This window comes from Camelus bactrianus, chromosome 2 (assembly GCF_048773025.1).
Source record: "Camelus bactrianus isolate YW-2024 breed Bactrian camel chromosome 2, ASM4877302v1, whole genome shotgun sequence".
Classification (NCBI taxonomy): Eukaryota; Metazoa; Chordata; class Mammalia; order Artiodactyla; family Camelidae; genus Camelus; species Camelus bactrianus.
Genome location: NC_133540.1, coordinates 104,234,252 through 104,255,532, shown reverse-complemented (window position 1 = coordinate 104,255,532; position 21,281 = coordinate 104,234,252). Strand labels below are relative to the sequence as shown.

At 34.2% G+C, this 21,281-nt stretch overlaps 2 protein-coding genes across 5 annotated transcripts in view; one reads left to right on the top strand and one right to left on the bottom strand.

Annotated features, from left to right (window-relative positions):
- The first annotated feature begins 5,755 nt into the window (after window positions 1-5,755).
- GUF1 (GTP binding elongation factor GUF1) overlaps window positions 5,756-21,281 on the top strand; it is a 32,071-nt gene continuing 16,545 nt past the window's right edge. For all 3 annotated transcript variants that reach the window (XM_074348473.1, XM_074348467.1, XM_010962610.3), the window contains exons 1-13: window positions 5,756-6,115; window positions 7,888-7,999; window positions 8,144-8,292; window positions 8,572-8,652; window positions 9,509-9,586; window positions 11,285-11,368; window positions 14,674-14,738; window positions 15,262-15,465; window positions 16,978-17,117; window positions 18,243-18,366; window positions 18,732-18,864; window positions 19,538-19,681; window positions 20,649-20,782. In XM_074348473.1, coding sequence (XP_074204574.1) covers window positions 5,951-6,115; window positions 7,888-7,999; window positions 8,144-8,292; window positions 8,572-8,652; window positions 9,509-9,586; window positions 11,285-11,368; window positions 14,674-14,738; window positions 15,262-15,465; window positions 16,978-17,117; window positions 18,243-18,366; window positions 18,732-18,864; window positions 19,538-19,681; window positions 20,649-20,782 — 1,613 coding nt within the window. In that variant the 5' untranslated portion in view covers window positions 5,756-5,950. The remainder of the gene's footprint in view (window positions 6,116-7,887; window positions 8,000-8,143; window positions 8,293-8,571; window positions 8,653-9,508; window positions 9,587-11,284; window positions 11,369-14,673; window positions 14,739-15,261; window positions 15,466-16,977; window positions 17,118-18,242; window positions 18,367-18,731; window positions 18,865-19,537; window positions 19,682-20,648; window positions 20,783-21,281) is intronic.
- Window positions 16,952-21,281, bottom strand: part of GNPDA2 (glucosamine-6-phosphate deaminase 2) — a 37,558-nt gene continuing 33,228 nt past the window's right edge. For both annotated transcript variants that reach the window (XR_006727459.2, XR_012501072.1), the window contains one exon: window positions 16,952-17,158. The gene's annotated coding sequence lies outside the window, so the exon portion shown is untranslated. The remainder of the gene's footprint in view (window positions 17,159-21,281) is intronic.

The following is a 21,281-nucleotide window of genomic DNA, read 5'->3' as shown; positions in this document are numbered from 1 at the left end:
ATATTTACTCTTACACACATTATTAACAGCCATTCAACATATAAATATTTTTTAGTGATCTCTACTTTGACATTCACAGACCTATATGAAAAATCCATTTTAACAGAAGAAGGTGGTGGTGATTGGGAAGAATATTTACAAACACTGTCATGTAGACAGATTGTAAGTAGACATAAAACATTTCTTCCGCAATCATTTCTTATTTTTTAATGAAAAAAAATTCCAATAATAGGTTAAGAATGGACTTTAATACCAAGATATTACTTACTATTTTGACTAAACTCCCTTAGGTACCAAACAGAAAAGGTGCGAGCATATACTGCTTATATTTCTTTCATCAATAAAGGGTAAAATCTTTTCCAATGCTCTGCCATAATTATACCTTTGTAATTATACCATTACTAAGATTCTTTCCAAGATATTCCAAGTTTAAATTGGACATTTTATTATGTTCAGCAGGTGAAAGTAGTTACAGCATTTTGGAAAAAAAGGTCAGATATGGTATATATCAAAATGTAATTGTCAATATGGAAATTCTAAAACAATATCTAAAACAAAATCTCTACCTTCATTTGGCATGAAGACTTCACTAACTACTCACAGCTTAGAGTTTAATTTAATAGGATATTTACTCAAACATTGCCTTGATATAAAGGGTTCTTTTGAAAGAAAACTTTCTCTTTTGCAGTATTTATATTTTTGTTCACAACCATGTGCTAGGGAAAGTAGTGTACAGAGTAACAAAGTAATATTTTCAATACAATTTCATTTTCTTTTTAAAAAAAAAATTGGGGTCTCTCGTTTAAAATGGAATACCTATGGGGGTTAGGAAAAGACCAATATTCCACAATCTGAAAAAATGCTTGGAATCACCTGTTGCCAGAATCTGGGCATAATTTCTATGATAAAGTTGATGAGTCTGTAGTAAGAAAAATGATTTGGACCATCAAGTTCTTTCCCTCATGCACAACAACAGCCCACCCATGGAAAAAACTTAGGGAGATCCTGGAGATCCTTGGAGACCTAGGTTTTATACTAAGTAGAAGGAAGCACAGCCGTTCCTTCATGGTAAAGTTGCTGCTTTCGCAAGTGCCAGTGGACTAGTCCTGCCACCTGCTCCTGTGTTCTGATACCTATTTAGAGAAAGCCAGTCCTAGTGGAAAGGAAGACTAGTGTCAGGAATTTTGGTGCAGGGGAGTCGCAGCTTAATGGAACTGGGCTAGAGGTTCTTGCTAATTATAGTTCTATGCATCCTGGGAACTATTTTCTCCCCACATCCTACTCTTGGCAAGGTCAGAGACAAGAGGCAACCAGTGACAATGCATATGGGAGAACAGAGTTTGTCATGTACCACACTACTTTCACTGAATGATCTGGTGTGAAAGATGTGCAGCATGATCCAGTGGGGAAGAGAAGCCAACAGAAGAACTAACATTTGTATTTATTCTTACTGAAAAAGAAGGAAAATATTAAGCTTTACCAGTAGTTAGCATACAAATTTACACTCCGGCTTCATCAGGGTTATCTGCAGCATTGGTGAGGACCTGAGGAAAGAGTAGAAGCCCATATTTTGGAGAAACTGACAGTGGTGCCCATTTTCATCTTTCCCTTTTGTAGGACCACGGCATCTTGTGGGTGATGGAGTTATGCGTTTGATTTTTTTAAACTTATCTTTCCCTCATAACAGGCACATGGTTTCAAAGTCAAAGAATAGATTAAATGAGAAGACAGTGTATTAGAACAAACGTAAAAGTTGGATACAGACATTAAAAGGGAATTGTGTTAGTTTAGGAAGCAAGGGCAAATATATTTAGCAAAATAGAATTTAAATCTTCAATGAAAATAATAGAGAATATAAGTGGTAGTGCAGAAAATTTAATCAGGGCTATAGAAAACACACTTCAGATATTACCTTCTAATTCAGAATAAAAGCAAAAAGAAATTAAAGTGAAAGAGAAAAGAAGAATACAGGAAGGAGCAATTCATAATAGGCAAAACTAGGAAAATATTTAAACCATTAATAATTTTAAACTAAGACAAAATATAATTTTGACATCTCAAGTGAACAATGACAAAATTAAATGACAACTTTTAGTTTTTGTAAAATGAAGACAACCAAAATTCCCATGTAGAGTTTATTGTAGTATTTATTGTTCATAAAAATCCTTGGCAGGTAATTAGGCATTGAAAGACATTATAAAACTCATACTTTTCCTATTTTATTAAATCCAGTTGAAGGAATCTATACTAAAGATAAAATTAGGAACATTAAAGTAAAACAGTACACTGACCTGAATGTCTAATATTAGGGGACTAGTTGAATAAATCAAGACACACCTCTGTAGTTGAATATTTTGCAAAGATGAAACTCAGAATATCACCATTAAACTATGGAATTAGGTGATCAAACTCAAGGGTATGTGTGACTGTGAGATCATTTGTTAAAATGTCAACTAGATTGAAGGGTATACTTAATAGGGCTTCTAAGTATCTTAAAAATGTACAACCGATGTTTTGGCTGGACCTGACCTTGTGATTCTTATGTTGCAAGACGCCCTCAGCAATAACCATCAGGAAACTTTGAAAGAAAGAATGTTTACTACTTACAAGTTCCGGAAATTACATAGCACAACTGGGGCCACACAGCAAGGTTGTAGGTAGAGAAGGAGAGAAAGAGAATGTGGGCCTGGGGCTCTGCCTTGATTGGGATTGAAGGTAGGGCGTGGGGATTAGTGGGCTCACTCTTTATTAGTGAATTTAAAATATTAGAGCAGGAATTTAAAGTGTGAGAGGAGAAAAAAACAAGCAGCAGATACTGACTGTATAAAATAGATAAACAAGTTTATACTGTATAACACAGGGAACTATATCCGATACCTTTTAGTAGCTTATGGTGAAAAAGAATATGAAAACAAATATATGTATATTCATATATGACTGAAGCATTGTGCTGTACACCAGAAAATGACACAACCTTGTAAACTGACTATACTACAATTCAAAAAAAGTAAAAAAAAAAATTATAAAGCCCTGATTTATGTCCAAAATGTCAAAAAATATGAAACTCTAAAAGAAAAAAAAAAACACAGATTAAAAAAACTAACATAAACCATGAATTCCAAGCTGTATTTTTCACTATAGACACGTGGTGGCACCATTTTAGTTGCTTAGCAGCAGGACGGGAGAGCCTTTGTGAACATGGCATTAACATTGCTCTCAATCCGTGTGTGTGGTCTAAATTTGAGTGATAACTATTGTGCTGCTACTAAACATTTATCAAGGGTATTGCTAGTGTTAAAAATGCTCCAAAATATCAGTAACCTTGAAACAGAATTTAGAGGCGATAAAATGATTGATTATACATGTATACATTATTTTTAATTTACTATTCCCTTTGTTGTGGTTTGAATTGATATTTCAAGTTCATATGTTGAAGTTTTAAACCTCAAGAACACCTCAGAATGTGACTGGACTTAAAGACAAAGTCTTTAAAGAAGTAATTAACTTAAAAAGAGGTCATTAGAGTGGGCCCAAATCTAATATGACTTGTGTCTGTATCAGAAAAGGAGATTAGGACACAGATAGGTATTGAGAGAAGGCCACATGGAGATACAGAGAGAAGATCTATAAGCCAAGGAGAAATGCCTCGGAAGAAACCAACCCTGATGACACCTTGATCTTGGACTTCTAGTCTCCAAACAAATAAACCTCTTTGTTTTCGACACCCAGTCTACTGTACTTTGTTACTGCAGCCCAAACAAATCAATAGACATTTCAAATATGTTTAAAACCACACATATATTAGTTGTGGATTAATGTACTGTTTAAGAATGTAACCTCCTTATTATACATTCATTTCTATGGAGAAATGAGCCTTGATTTATGTGAGTTTTTAATTATCTGTGCTCTTCAGAAACCCTTGCCTCAAGTAAAATGCCATTATTTTAAATCTTGGCCATTTCCCTCTACTGAGCATTAATTCAATATTTAACTCATTTACCCTTGCTCAGCAGAGTTTCAAGGAGTGGTTAAGGGTGCAGACTCCAAAGCCAGACCACTTGAGCTCACAGCCCACTTCATCACTAACTGTATGCCTCTGGGCAGTGACTTAAAAAGCCTGGGCCACATCTTTCTCAGATATCTTTAAAATAGGAACAGTCATAAGAGTACCTGCATTAGAGCACTCCATAAGGAAAAAAAAATTAGTTGATATATGCAAAGTGTGTAGAATAGTAATGGGAACTTAGTAGATGCAATTTTGCTGTCAATGAGCCCACTGCTTGATTAGCCTACATTTCTCTCTTTCAGAAAACCTTTTTATCCTTCAAGACCCAGAAAAAAAATGATACCTCAACTTTGAAATTTTAATGACTCCATTTACCCTTTCTTTCCAGGCTGAAGACTAAATTATCTTGTGTTGTCAAAGGTATTGCAGGGGTATGAGATTTGGTTTCTAATAATCTGGATTCAAATATGCATTTTTTTCAATTTACTTATTGGAAGATTTCAGATAAGTTGCTCGATTTGTCTGAGTTTCCACATTATATGACACAGAGATTCTCAGTAAGTATTTTTCTAATAAATACGTATTTCATTTGTGGGTCTGGGAGTATGTCAACCACATACGATACTGCAGTGTTCCCAAAGTGTGGGACTAACGGAGTTATCGAGATAATTTTAGGTGAGTTATAGACATGGCATTAAGGACACTGAATCCTATAGAGAAAATCCTTCTTTCAATTTTACTTCAATACTGCTGATTAGGTCAAGAAGAAAAAAATGGTGCTATGTTTTAAATTTCTTTAATGCTTGCTAATATCCATTTTTAATCAAGAGAGATTCAGAGCCTTTATCAGGTAATATTTCGTTAGAACTGAATCATTTTTTTAAAATTAATTACACTTATTTTTACTTGTTAAAAAATTTATGACATTTTTCCATTTACAGAAATGATACAAATTTTTCTTTTAAAATAAACTCATCCAAGTATAAAAGGTAGTTGATTTAAAGAAAAATATTACGTATATAAAAGCGGTATGAGTATATGGTGAAAATCACAGAGAATAATATACAGATTATTAACGTTTGGGCAACATTGACTTATACGAACTATTAGGAACGATTGTACTGAATGCATTTCAGGGTAGCTACTAAGTTCATTCTCTAACAAAGGTGACAGTAGCAATTAGTGTTTAATTTATAGTAGTCTCAAGAACGAACTAGGAACAATACAATGGTGAACTCAGCACAGCTGCTGCTCTTTTCCTCTGCACCAAACCCTGGATACTGCAGAAAAGCTCACGGGGGAGACACCGGACATGGTAGACAGGTCTCTATCCCTTACTGTTATCCTCCACCTCACTTAGCCAGAGCTCTTCCCTCTGCAAGGTAAACAGGTAAACCTGAAGATGATGGAGACTTTAGGGTGTTCGGGATATAACCTTTCTCAATCTTCAGCTCTGGCTGAAACTTTCTTAGGATACATTATTGCAATACATTTTGCAGCCGGTTTCCACTCAGATGCACTTCAGTATTAGTGATATCACAGATGTGGAGAATACATCTTGACTTCTAGATTTTAAGACAGTTACCCCAGTATTTTGCTATCTAGTAGGAGGCTAAACCCCTCGGTTCTCCTAAAAGCACGACTAACTGTGCGCCCGAGAACTTCCCCTCGCGGGACTTCCTTATAGCTGCTTGCGGAAGCGCGCTGACGTCACGACGTCGTGCGTCGTGCGGACGTCGACGAGCCGCTCTGCGTCTCGGGTGTCCCGCCGGGGCCGCTAGTTGGGTGTTACCTTCAACCTCACGTTTTCGTCTCCGCTTCCGAAAGCCGGTTTGAATCCTGTCTGCCGGCCTCTAAAGGGGGCGTTCCAGAGAAAACCGGACTGCGGGTGATGGCGCCCTCGCGTCGCGGGACCTTCTCCTGACGCCTCTGTCGCCCCGGGGGATGTGGAGTCTGGCGGGTCTGGGCTGGAGGCGCGGCCGCGCGCTCGCGACGCCGGCCACCCGGGCGGCGCGGCGGGGGCTGCTCGGGCCTCGCCCCACGCTGGCCTGCCTGACTGCGACCGGGTGCAGGGATCCGGGCCGGCGCTACAGCTCTGCCGGCCGCAAGGTGAGCGCTCCGTAGTTTCTCTGTAGCCGCGTGTTAAAAGTTGGTAGGGTGCTCCTGGCGACTTTGAAAAAGTGAAGGGCTCCCTGGCACTACTGTGAACGCAGGTGCGCCTCTGTAAGACGGGAGGTCTCGCAGCGCGGGCAGCGCGCGGGTTTCTGAGTTCACTGCTCACCGGTGCGACCTTGGGCGAGTCACGTCCTCACCTTCCTAATTTGTAATATGAGTAACTCCTTGATTGTTTATGCCAGGCACTGGTCTAAGTGTGTATTTAATTTTAAAAGCCTGTTGAGGAAGCTGCTAGTATAATCTCCATTTTCCTGCAATTTTTTTTGCCGTGTAACCTGGTAAAGTTACTTGACCTTTCTGTGACTGTTGCTAATAAAACACCGAATTGTTATTTGTGAGAACTGCACGATGTTAAGGCACAGAGTCCAGTATCTAGACTGTAAGAAGTGTCTGTGACTTAGCTTCTCTTTGTTTTATTATTTGATTTTACCTCAGCCAGAGCAAAACTGCATTTGTGATTCCATTCTTATGGTTGAAGAAAGTGGGGTTCAGCAACACCAAAAACTATACCGTCAGATGACTATGAAGAGATGCAGTTTAGGCAGTGAACTAGTTGAAGGCAAATTATGAATAACTGGAAAAATAAAATGCTTTATGTGTTATCAGTTTGACCCTTTTCTAAAATATCTGTGGAATGTAAAATGGATTTATGTTGGAATTCAGAGTTCTTAAAAATGGTGCAGTATTGTATCTTGCATTGGGCGGGGGGAATCGACAGGGCAAACAAATTAGGTTTCGTTTTTTTGAAGAATTTCTTTCAGATGTAGTTAACACTTTTATTGTCTGTCTTGTATTGGAATATTTATTTAAAAAGGAAACTTAAGCTCAGGAGAATTGTGTATTGTTACTTCACTTTTTTTTTTTTGCCGATTGTGAAATACAAATTTAGCTTTGGAAAAGTGTAATGTTTAGAGTACAAAAAACTGACATTTTACTTAAATACTAATTTTTAGCAGCTTGCAGTGAGTCTTGTTAAAACATTGAGGTGTGTGTAGCTAAAAATCAGGAGTTAACATTTTAAAATATTTTGAAAATTTAGTTGATAAATAAGAACCTGTTTTTTTTCTGATGTTATTTATTTATTTATTTTTCCCTCTCTCCAGAGAAGTTGTGAAGTAACAAAATTGTATCTAAATTACCCCCCACCCTCCAGGAGAAAGAAGTATTTATTATTACTTGCACCAAGTGAGGAGAACACTGGGGATCTTTCCCAAAGCAGTGTCTCCTAAACTAAACTTTTGAAGGCTCTGTTAGGAGTCCAGATTTTTAAGTAGACCTGACTCTGGTGATTAAATGTGTGATGGGGCAAAAAACTTTCTTCTTCTCTACCAGCTTTTCTGTAGCTTTTTGTTGCAAGAGGTTTTGTTCAACCAGGAGCTCTAATGCTATTCAGCAGTTCCAGGTTTCCTGTATTCTTCATTCATGAAAATACATTCAGTTCTTCATTGGCTTTCTAAGTGGTAGAAATATTATAAGGGACTTTTATTTAGCTGTATGGTCACCGTTGACAGTGAATTAGTTGATGTCCTGCTGTAATCCAGTTGCTTGAAATATGAGTTTAGCCATATATTTCTTTATTGTCAGAGGAATAATATAAATAATATAAATGCTATAAATGAAATTGTTCAAAGAACACTGAAAAAAATCCTTTGATTTAGTATACTTGTTTCATATTGTCTAATGTAGTATTTCTCTCTCCTTTCTAGGAAAAAATTGATATGTCTAGATTCCCTGTTGAAAATATTAGAAATTTCAGTATCATTGCACATGTGGACCATGGCAAAAGTACTTTAGCTGACAGACTTCTGGAACTAACAGGTATTTTCATTTTATATTGTATACTTAATGGCATTGGGTGATAGTTATTTTTTACCTTTTTAAAAAAAATCTTGCTTTTAATTTTATATACAGTATTGTCTTTTTAAAAGCTCAAAGAAATATCTATAAACATTTCTATTATAGGGACAATTGATAAAACAAAAAATAATAAACAAGTTCTTGATAAATTGCAAGTGGAACGGGAAAGAGGAATCACTGTTAAAGCACAGACAGCATCTCTCTTCTATAATTGGGAAGGAAAGCAGTACCTTTTAAATCTCATCGATACACCGGTAAGTTTAATACTATTTTTGTCTCTTGTTAAAGTCAGCCTGGTATTAATAGTGCAAACAAATCCTTTGCTGAGTTTTTGAACTGAACATTAAACACCTAAATTTACTTTGTGTCTTCTCAGTCTTCTTATATTAGTGTAAATTGTTTCACAAGCACAGGCTAAAAGAAAAACTTATTAAATTTTTATCAAGTGGAGTCCATAGGTTTGCCATAATGTCCGTCCGTAAAAAACGTTTAAACTCTAACATTTAGCGGTATCAATATTTTTTGTTTCTCAGGGCCATGTTGATTTTAGTTATGAAGTATCCAGGTCACTCTCTGCTTGCCAGGGTGTTTTACTTGTGGTTGATGCAAATGAGGTAGGTACTTTTATATGATGTGTCATGCTATTTGGTTGTTTCAAGGTTTTCCTTAAAATAGAATTTTGGAAATAGAATTTTTATGTTTGAAGAAGATAAGATTTATTTTATAACACAACCAAAATCATGTACTTTAGTCCTGTTAATTTGAAGTTTTATTACACTAAAGTGATCTATGAAATTGACTGGTTCATCCTTTAAGGATTTTTAAGTTGATCTGAGGAATTGTTCGATAGGTTTTTGAAGTATGTCGTATTATACATACCTCCTACCAAAAAACTCAATTTTAAGCAGATCTTAATCTGAGGTTTCAGTTTTTACCAGAACTTGAAAATAAATCTTTATTTTTGAGGTCGTTCTGGGTGTTTTTAAGGTAATAATTTGGGAAGTTAGGTTTAAAGAAACATGTCAATAACACTACTAAGTTCTTTTATAATATAAACATAACCATAGAAACATACTCAGATGAGAATATAAGAGCTATCATACACTATTTAAAGTGAACTTTTGGTATGTTTCGGTTTCTCACAAACTCTTCATTCAAAACCCAAAGTTTTTTTTTCTGTGTTAAACTTTCCCTGATCCTGTCAGTTTCTCCCTTAATAGGCTTTGAGGACCTTGAGGGTACATGTTTCTCCACTCTTTTACCAGTGCGTAACACAGTGCCCTCCAAAAAATGTTTCCTGAACTGAAAGGAATTTTCACAGGGAATGATGCAGTTGCATGGTGGTATAGATACCATAGTTTGCCTTATACCTTTGCTCTTGATGAAGATGTGTGGAATGGTCTTGAATTACAACTTTTGTAATAGATGGAAAGGTGATCATCTTGGTATCTTGGTCTTGATTATTTTTAGGGTATTCAAGCCCAAACTGTAGCAAACTTCTTTCTGGCCTTTGAAGCACAGCTGTCGGTAATTCCAGTTATAAACAAGGTAATTACAATGAGACAAGAGTGCTATTTATTATTTTACTTTCTAAAAGTAAATTTAGTGTTTAGTCGAATTTGAATTTTCAACTATTCATTAAAAGGAGTTGACACTTAAACATCATGAGGGGTTAAAGGCACCAACCGCCTGTGCAGTTGAAAATCAACATATAACTTTTGACTCCCCACAAACTTTACTACCAATAACGTACTGTTAACTGAAGCCTTACCAATAATATAAAGTCTTTTAACACATACTTTGTATGTGTTACGTGTATTATGTACTGTACTCTTACAATAAAGTAAGCTAGAGAGAAAAAGTAAAGAAAATCGTAAAGAGAAAATAAGTTTACAGTATTGTATTTGATACTGTTTACATCATCAATTGATTTATTATTTCTGAGTACCTACATCAGTATTGTCTTGTGTGATACAAAACACTGTAGATATTATAATGTATTATTGACATTAGACATCAAAAATTAAAAGATAATGTGAAAAAGAAATCATGTTTATTTGCAGGTATAGTGATTCATGGATTGATAATGAAAAAGCAGCAATATAATTGCTTTATGCTTGTCTAGTGTAATCGATGATTGTTTCCCAGTAGCCTAGCCTATTCAGTAATGAATGAATTGTTACCAATTTTTATGGCATATAGTATCACAGTCATATATTACAGTTTTAGAAACATTGTTATGTTTTTTAAAAAACCACTTACCTGTGATGATAGGCTGATACACAGTTTCTCCAATTATGAGAGAGAGGCATACTGTATGGTAATACAATTTTTTGAAAGCAAAGTTATAAAACAGTAAGAAAACTAACATTATTAATTTTATATTAAATATCACTCATCTTATGCCTGTGTAGGAATAGGTTATTCCCCCACAATAAAAATCTTGCACATGATGTACAGGTATATTTTTGTATATTTATGGAAAAAATCCATGTACAAGTGGACCTGCACAGTTGAAACCCTGTTATTCAAGAGTTAACTGTAAATTGGTGGGATTTATTTCTTTGAATTGCATGAGATAAAATTGGGATGTCAAACTCCTGTACCTTGGCATGTAGTTGAGAAGATGCTCTCCCTGAGTTACATGGAGTGATGGAGGGTTGTTTCTGTGGGAAAGAGACATGCAGGGCAGCCAAAATATTCTGTTAGACTAAACTATATAAAGGAAAAGAGGAAGAGCTTATGAACTAGGAGGAAACAGTGTAACACAGGAAACGTAAAGGTTAAGTGCTAAACTGAGCACTGTTGATAAAGTTTAATTCTTACATTTTAAAGTTAATTAATTAAGAATTTTAGTTAAAAATCTACATTGCATTCAGTTTTATTTTTTGATACTGGAGTTTAAAAGAAGCAAGGTTGCTCATACGTAAGACAGTTTGTTGTTGGTGATGTCTAACTTACAAAATTCGTTTGCATGGTGATGTTATTGAAATCTTCTGCCTTGAGTAGCTAACTGCCTAAATTTTTTTCTTATTTTGCTGTCTGCCCTCTATTTTCACTGGACATGCTTGTTAAAATTTTATTGCCTTTTTCTAGATTATTCTTATTTTAATACTTTTGAAAATAAAATTGTAGAGGGGTCAGTTAGATTAAAAGTGGATATACTTCAGACTATCTCCAAATATTATTAGTATGTAATACAGTTAATTTCAATATATTATGACATAATGAATTTTTTTTTTCAAGATAGATTTGAAGAATGCTGATCCTGAAAGGGTTGAAAAACAAATTGAAAAGGTGTTTGATATTTCAAGTGATGAATGTATTAAGGTAAAATACCTTTTTTTTTTTTTGAAGACTTGGGTATACTTTCAAAAATGTCAGATAATTGGTCTAGGTAAAATTTCATAGTTTTTGATAGCCCATCATTATAGTTTTCCAGAGTTCTTCTGCTGTTTCATTTGATCTTTGCCAAAAATTGTTATTACATGGTTAGGAATTACTTTTATGATACAGTTGAAAGAACTAAGGCTGAAAGATTTTATCATTTTCTTAAGATTGTAGATGTAGTTAGCTAATGTGCCAGGACTAAAATGTGGGTCTCCTTCAACTCTTTGCCGTATTATTTCTTGTATGCCATTTTACCTCTGTGGAAATATTCTCTTTAAAGAGCAGGGTCAGGCTAATTTCAAGGCATTTATACATATCATTCTTGGAAATAGATTTTATTTATATCAAAGTTGATACTATTTTATATTTGAATTTTTAAATTTACCTTTCAAACGTTGGTTGTTTTGGGTATTAAATAGCCACGACCCAACTGTGCTTTGTGCTACATGCTCGTGTAGTAAGTTTGTCAGTGTAATACTACAGTGTTTAGTTTCCACCTTCAATTTTTGATTTTTGAAAAAGGTTGTTTTGGCTGATGAAGTATTTTTTGGTTGGTTAATCTTAAACATTTAGATGATTATATACAACTTTGTAATAACTGGAAAAGCAGTAACTTTTCTTTCTTGGAGATATATATATAGAATTTAAGAGTTTTTATTATGAGGAGGGACTTCGTTATAAGGTAGTCCTGGAATTATGGTATGACTTGGATTACGTTATTTTAAACTATAATTAATTATTCAGATATTAATGAATCTTTACCAAATTCATTTGTCTACTGAGTGGTGTGTGCTAGCTAGGGGCACAGCAGTGAACAGCACAGACAAGACCACTGTCTTGTGTTTATGTTCTACTGGGGAGCCATTCATTAAAGAAATAAATAAAGAAGTAAATATAGTAATTATTGAATGAGACAGGTGTTGCCAAGGAAATTCATTCAACAGTGTATTGTTCCAGGTGGAATTACTGTACTTAATAGTGGAAAAATCTTTTTTCTCAAAAAGGTGCTATGATGCAGAGAAATTTAGGGAATTCCTCTCTGACGAACTGAGACTTAAAGGAATGAAGAGTTAGGAGAAATGCATTCCTGGAAGAGGAAACATGTCATGTTTGGTATGTTTAAGGAAGAGAAAGGAATCAACTTAGATGAGATGGTTTTGTAGGGATAGGCAGGAGTCAAGTCATGCTAGACATGTGCTAAAGAGTTTGAAAATTATTTTAAGATAATGAAAGGATTTTAAAGCAAGAGAGGAAAATAAACTGATCATTCAGTTTGTTTTATAGAGAATGGATTAGAAAAGGGTAAGAGATGGGGAGAAACCAGCTTGCAGTGATAGCCCAGGTGCAAAATGGTGATGGTTAAGTATGTGATGCTGATGTTGGAGAAGTTGGCAAATTTCATGTATGTTTTGTGGATACAGTAGATTTTGCTGATATGTTACATGTAAGGAAACAACGTAAAGAATCATGGAGGCTTTAGGTTTGAGCACCGACTTTGGGTTTGAGCACCTAGTTGAATACTGGTATTTATTAATATGGCAAGGACTTGGGGAGGAACAGATTAAGTGGGAAAATGAAAAGCTCTGTTTTGGACATAGTGGGTTTGAAATGTCTTAAACATCCAAGTAGAGATATTGCATAAATCTACAATTCTGACATTTGGGGAGAGGGCTGGGTCAGAGATATTTAGGAATCATTAGTATGTATGTGGTATTGAAGCCATGAGAATGGTTGCCACTTCCTGAGGAGAAGGTGTAGCTAGAGAAGAGGTGCTGAAAGTCAGACTATATTATTGTCAATTTGCAGGGTATTACGAGTAAGAACTTGAGAAAGATTAGAGAGTGGGATTCAGAACAGAAGTATGCAAGGATTTCAGAGAAGTGGAAATACAGATTGTAACAGGAGAGAAGGTAAAGAGATTGTGGATATGGGTGTAGATGGATTTGTATATTTGGGTAAAAGAGTTTTTGATATTTTCTGTTTCCTTAAATGAAATAAGAGGAAAAGTCATCAACTGAAAGTGAATCGACGGGAGTGGAAAATGTGTGGATTGAAAAGGAAGGTGATGTGAGTTATCTTAACAAGTGGTGATGTGAATTTAGTAAGGGGCGTGTCCTGGGACTGCCAGGAAGTGTTAACTGCACATTGAAATTCATGAATTCACAAACCAACCAGATCAGTTACTTTTCTCTAGTAATGTTAAGTTGCTCTGATTATAAGCATAGAAAAGACACACAGTTGGATAGAGTCACAGTCTAGGTTTTACCAACTACTTAAGATGGAGAATAGAAAGTGGTTGAACAGAGTGATTATTAGTGGACTGTGGAGTCTCAGCCGGGAAAGGAAGCAGAGGGGCCAATGGATAATGAAAAAAAAAAAAAAACTAGTCCATTCAGTGGATTAGAGGTTGTGATCTGAAAGGATTGTTACAAAGAATGGACTAGAGTCTAAAGCAGTGATTGTCATGAGGAGGCAGTTGTGTCCCTCCAGGAAATACTTGGCAATGTCTGGAGACCTTTTTTGTTGTTACACTGGGGGACAGGTGCTACTGCCATCTTGTGGGTAAAGATTCCATGGATGCTGTTAAGCTTCTTGTAATGCACAGAAGAGCTTCCAAAACAGAATTATCTAGCCCGAAGTATCCTTAGTGCTGAGGTGTGAGGCTGATCTAGAAGGAGTTTAGAGGGTAAGAAAAACTTGATTTAGCGAATTGAGTTTGAAATCAGGATTTCAGACAGTCCAATTACTGGTAATGACAAAGGTCAGACACGTGTGTGTGTCTTTTGGCCTGCTTTTTCTGTATGAGAGCAGTAGTCATAATATGCCCTATTTGCCATGCATGTATATTTTTATCCATACAACAACCTTGAGATTCAGGTAAAATGTGAAAAATCATTTTATTTATCAGATGAACTTGAAACTTTATGTTATGTATTGGTCAAAGTCATATGTTACATGTAGAGTTATGATTATAACCCAGATTTTTGTGAACTCTTGGTCCTTTGCTCTTTCAATATCATAATCAGAATGCTCTTATGATTTAATCCAAGAACTAGAGAATCATCTAACTAGTGAAGAGCATTTATCAATCTATTATATGCTTTGTGCTTCCTTTTACTGTGTTCTCCAAGCAAATCAATAACTTTTAGAATTCTTTCTTTTTTTCTGATCGTAAAGCTCAGTTACCAGGATAAAAAAGTAGTCTTAACTTTAAATGTTTATTGTTTTCATGTACATATTTTTAGATTTCTGCTAAACTTGGAACAAATGTTGAAAGTGTTCTTCAGGCAGTCATCAAACGAATACCCTCGTAAGAATTTTGCTCTTTTTATTCTATTCATTTATCTTTAATAGTACAAAGTCCATTAATTTTATCTGTTATTTTAGCTTAGAAGCTATGGCAAATATACTCTTTGTGGTCAGTGAGAATTTTTTATTTTTTTTATTTTTAGTAATACATAGAAGGCAAATACAGTACAGAAAAATCAAAAAACAAGGATGATAGGGATTTCTTAACAGTCGTGTTAATAGACTTGAAGACTTTGGTAATTACTGTTTTTTGCTTTAATATTGAACATAAATATTTCATCAGTTTCATAAGTAATTTTAAAACACTCATTTAAAATTTATTTAAAACGTGAGTTTGAATTAAAGCTAATATAAATATAGGTATTGTATCTTATTTTATAGAAGGGTCTTTATTTTGATCGTCAGTTATTAACTTTTCTCAAATACTAAAATAAATTAAGCATAAAATTTGGCTTCAAAATAGGCATTTTATTAAGATTTTAATTTATTATGTGTATGTTTGTTTTTTACTTACTTTTTAATAGTCCTAAAGCACATCAAAAAAATCCCCTGAGAGCTTTGGTATTTGACTCCACCTTTGATCAGTATAGAGGTGTGATAGCTAATGTGGCATTATTTGATGGAGCGGTTTCCAAAGGAGATAAAATTGTATCTGCACATACTCAAAAGACATACGAAGTTAATGAAGTAGGAGTTCTGAATCCTAATGAGCAGCCAACTCATAAACTGTAAGTAATCTGCGTTAGTAATTAAAAGACACTTGCACATGTTTCTGTTTCTGCCTTTCTCAACTTGGTATGCTTAGCATGCTCCCAGTTTGATAACAGGAAAAAAAAGCAAAGCCTGATTATTTAATGCACTACATGGTGAACGCTATTTCAAAAGGAATCTCATGTGTGAGGGGGAGTAGGAATTTGATATATATATTTTTTATTCCTTTGACTAGCTATAACTGATTTTTTGATCTGGTGCAGATTGGGTCCTACATGATGGATTTGATGAGATAGTGAAAGAGGTAGTTCTCTCATCTATATCCATATCCACACTGGGTATCACTTTTTGGCATTTAATTTTTTTTATAATTAGATTTTTCAGCATAAACGTAGTGAAGAAAATTTGATAACGATTTAGTGTGGAATTCATGGTAAAACTTTGATTAGAGTTCATGGCATGTGGAGTTAAGTAAGGTTAGTGTACATTACAAAAGTTGAGTTCTGAGCTCATTTATAAAACAAATATTTATTGAGTGTTTATTCCATCGGTACTCCAGGTACTGATGAGATAGGTTCCTCTGAGCACGTAGTCCTCTGAGGACGTAGTCCTCTGAGGTCTTTGTTTCCTATTTGTAAAATTTTACATATTAAACCAGGTGACTATATAAGGTCACAGTTGATGGTTTAATGTTGTATGTCTAAAACTAGCACTATTTTGTCATTTTATATTTAGTTGAAAATCATAAAGTATCTTTTAATTTTACTCAGATATTTCTAAATCCTGTCCATATTCTTATTTAGTTACTTACTGAAGTATAGTTGATTTCTAGTATTATGTTAGTGTTAGGTTTACAGCATTGTAATTCAGTATTTTTACAGACTATATGCCATTAGAAGTTATTACAGGACAATAGCTATAATTCTCTGTGCTTTAGAAAGTCTGTCTATATTCTGTGACATTTATATTGACCATTAGTGCATCTTCAAGGAAATTTGCTTTGGGAAAAAAAAAACAAAAACAAAAAAACTAAGATAAAACTCTGAAACCTTGGGATTTACTCTTTTTCTGCAAGAGGCAAATCAGAGAAGAATCAGATCCGTTGAGAGTTGACATTTTTCTGCTTGATTAAAAGAAAATAGATATATATTTTTTTCTTTTAAAGAACATTTGTAATACAATTTACTGATAAAATAGACATTTCAAAAAGTGGTTTTTGTTTCTGCGCTTCTCAGTTTCACTGTGTTTACATTGTATTTTAGAAGCTGTTGTTTAATATGCAAAGGGGGCAGAGTCATGAAGAAGGCCCTAGGCTTGTGTGGCAGAGGTCCTTGGTAATGGATTGTAAGGCATGGTATGTTCTTTTGCTGACAATCCTTACAGTTGAGGGTTGATATGTAACACTTATTTCCAGTTTGATGAAGTTTTGTTTGGAAAGGGTGATCATTTCTTGGAAAGGCAGAGCTGATTGTGAGGATGCACTTGAAACATTGAAACAGTAAATATTTCTACATAATAATTTTATTTAGATATGCAGGCCAGGTGGGCTATCTGATTGCTGGGATGAAAGATGTCTCTGAAGCACAAATAGGAGATACATTATATTTACATAAACAACCAGTGGAACCCATGCCTGGGTTTAAATCAGCGAAGCCAATGGTATTTGCAGGTGAGGAGCTCACTTATTCAAAGGATAAGGGCCAATTTACTCTGTAAATTGAAATAAAAATTATTAGAAATACTCCTTTTGAAAAACAGCTAATTCCAGGATAATCTGCTTCTCTTAATTGGCTTTTTTTGTGGGTGTGCTATTTACATATCAGTTAATTTCATATGTGTAGTGAAACTTTATATGGGAGATCATTTCCTAAATTTTTTTAGGACTTCTTAAGAAATAAGCTCTTGAGAAAAAAGCTCTCACATATGGAAGAGCATAGTAATATGAATTTCCTTCTTGTTTCACTAAAGAGTGGGTTATTATATTTGAAACACTTTTCTAATTAGGATGTTTTTATTACTAATTATCAGTGACATTTCCTGAGTGCCTTCCCCTTTGCTGGCCTTTCTTCACTGCTGTATTGTGCTAGTGCAGACATGGCAGGGAATAGTGTCACCTCACAGATGTATAACTTCAGAACCTTTTACTTCTGTGTGGTATTACAGACATTTGAAAAAGGAGGACCTGATTGAAGGTCATGAAGTTACTCTGTGCTGGGTATCCAAATCCTTATTTTCTCCCTTTAGTGTCTCTCACTGGGAATTATGAATTTTGTTTACTATGCTGCCCTCCCTCGTTCCCTCCTCTCCTATTTACGCAAAGTCAGTCATTTGGATTTTGGAGGACTTAAGAGGTGAGGACTTGGATATGAGATGATAGAGAATCTGATGAGTCCTTAGTTTTTGTTTTCGTTTCTACTTCTATTTTTTTTATCTGCTAATGGAGTGGTTGTGGTATGTCTTGCACTTTTGTTTCTTGAAATAAACACAATATATTTTTCTGGTAGGCCTAAATCCTGTAGTTCTTTTTTGTTTTTTCTATATTTTTTGCAAAAGGAAAAGCATTGCTTTGAGTGTGAATCTGGTGGTAAATTCATAAAGCTATGAAACTTGCAAGATACTTTGAAGCCAACGTAACTTAATATTCATGGTTTTCTTCATAAACCAGTATCTTGATCACTGAAAGATAGGAAAGTAATTTAAAAGCTAAATGATTATTTTTGAACTTGGCAGCAGTTTGTATTAAATTTTCTGTGCCGCTTTTTACATGTAATAATTAGAAACATTGTGTCCCCAGGGATGTACCCTGTAGACCAGTCTGAATATAATAACCTGAAGAGTGCTGTAGAAAAGCTGACTCTGAATGATTCCAGTGTGACAGTTCATCGGGATAATAGCCTTGCTCTAGGTGCTGGCTGGAGGTAAGGTTCAGTTATGTTGTAGAGTCCCATCTTTATTGAAAAGTAAAGTTTAAATGGTTTATTACTCTTGAACATTTCTGAAGATAAGTTCATATTAGTGTACAGTGAACTAAAACAATGTCTACCTGTTTCTTGCTGTGGATTCTCTCTATACTCTCTGGGTAAGTTTTATAGCATTTTAAATAGAACCCCAGTGGAAGATCTGAACATTACTTAGTGAGATTATGCTGGCATTTAATTATGATGTCAATTGATGGAATGACTCTTGATTCCACCCCTCTCCCACAAAATAACAATATATTCATCAAAGAAAATAGAGCCCATGGGACATAAACATTTTGGAGTTTGGCTTTTTCTCCCCACAGATTAGGATTTCTTGGACTTTTGCATATGGAAGTTTTCAACCAGCGACTAGAGCAAGAATATAATGCTTCTGTTATTTTGACAACTCCTACTGTTCCATATAAAGCTGTTCTTTCATCAACAAAATTGATAAAGGTACTCTTCTGAGCCAGCATACAAAGGAAAATTAAATAGTGTGTGTGTCTTTATGTATATGCAGAATGCAAAAGAAACTTTTTAGAACCTCAGTAGCTGACTGTTAAAACAAATGTACACTGTACTTCAGTTTTTTAAAAAAACTAAACATTTGTCGATTAGTAGTAATAAAAAGTGAATCACCTAATGACTAATGATGGAGAAGTTACTTGAGAACTAATTTGTGCAGTATTTATACGAACCTGGTAAAATCTCCACATTATCAATACTAGTCTGTTAGTAAGGGTGAAAAGTAGAATTAGTAATGAAAATACTGTTCTAAATTTAGTGGAAAGATGAATATAATTTTGGTCATAAGTAATTTATCTTTTGAAAAGTGATGCATTCATTCCTACATGACTAGGAAATTTTAGATTTCAAGTTAATGATAGAGACAATATTGTATTCCATCTAAGTGGCAATCTGTTCATTTTAAACAAATACTAACTTTGGCAACTAAGTATTTTCCAACAAAATTAACTTACAGTGCCTTATAAAGGGCAGATTAAAATGTATTCTTACATCATTTTTTTCCTAAATGGTACATGAAATGTGTTTGGTAAATGTCAGTAATGTGGATACATTAATAATTGTTATTAAATGATCACAAATCAATGATTTTTCTTATTTTTAGGAATACAGAGAAAAGGAAATTATAATCATCAATCCTGCACAATTCCCTGATAAATCAAAAGTGGTAGAATATTTGGAGCCAGTTGTTTTGGGTACAATTATCACACCAGATGAATATATTGGAAAAATAATGATGCTTTGCCAGGTAATAAATGTAATACAGTTTAATACAAAAGTAAATTTTAGTCTTTTCTAAAGAGGGGACTCAGTTCAGGTTTTGAAAGATTTCTCTCTGTAGAGCACATTGAATTTAATAAAAGAATATTCATAAAGATCTACCTCTTCATATATTTTATGTATCTATACATGTAGATATAGATACATATACTTAAATTATTTTGATTTTTAAAGAAGAAAATAGAACCAAATTTTCGATCACTGTACTACTAGTTTACTGAATTGATATTTTAGCCTTAAAGGAAAGAAATTTGATGTCTTTTTATCCTGAGTAGCTAAAAACATAATTTCCTTTAGCCTTTTTGAGTATTTGAAATTGAACATCGTTTGAAAGATAATTATAGTATTTCAGAGACCTTTGGAAAGTATTCCCAATTTTCCTTTAGTTCTTGCCACATTGTAATAAATGACTTAATTTGTAAATTTGATATAATGTAGTCCTCAAAAATTACCTATTTGAAATATTCTGACACATATTGGAAAGTACTTTCAAATGATGACTAATGGACTTGAATTTTAATTCTGTTCTCACATACAAAAAAAGTTAACTTTGATCACTCAATTTCTCTGAATGCTAAACTTCTTTTATTTGTAAAATAAGAAATTAGAACTTCGATTTTATCTGTAGCTGTTTTGATTTATTATTAAATGAAACTGTATAATTAAGAAAGATAAAATTGTTAGATAAAGACAAAGGATTAAAAGTTCTGTTAGCAAGTATATTGTAATTCAAATACAAAATGGTTTTCCCTGTATTATAAATATTGATCAGATATTTTTACTAGACCATTAAAGACATATTCCTTCACTTTGCCCATTCTTTATTAGGATTTGTAAGGAAATCTTAAGTTGATAATTGACATCTGTCTGTGTTCATCAAATAAATCATTATTGGGATAAGTTATCATTAAATACATTTTTTCTTCCCTTTTTAGGCTCGAAGAGCAGTTCAGAAGAATATGATGTTTATTGATCAAAATAGAGTTATGCTTAAGTATCTCTTCCCTTTGAATGAAATTGTGGTGGATTTTTATGATTCTTTGAAATCCTTGTCTTCTGGATATGCTAGGTAAAAATTTAATGGGAAACTGAGATACCTGGATAGTCTTTTGAAATATTGACCAGCAAGAGTATGCTAATAACTTCACTTATTTGATAATGTAAACTTTCTTGAAGATGGTTGAGAATCATACTCAAAACTTGGAGCAACTTTATAGGTGTTACAGAGTACTTGTAATTTGCTTAATGGAAGAAAGAATTCCTTTGAGTCATCAAACTATTACCCTTTTCTTAATGAAAAAAATTATAGTGCCCTCTTCATGAAATATGTATGTTGATTAAAAAGTATACATAATTTTAAAAGGCTACTGTGACCTCAGGGGCACTTTTAAAATGTATTTGTATGTTATAATCCTAGGAGCCATTTGTATATATTCAGACATTTAGAAAATAGAAGTATATATTTTGTTTGTAAAAAATCCTAGGTGTGCCCCTGTATTTGTGAACACTGCAATAACTTGATCTTGCCAGGAATAAGTGGTCTGCATTAAGAAAACCATTGTCTTACC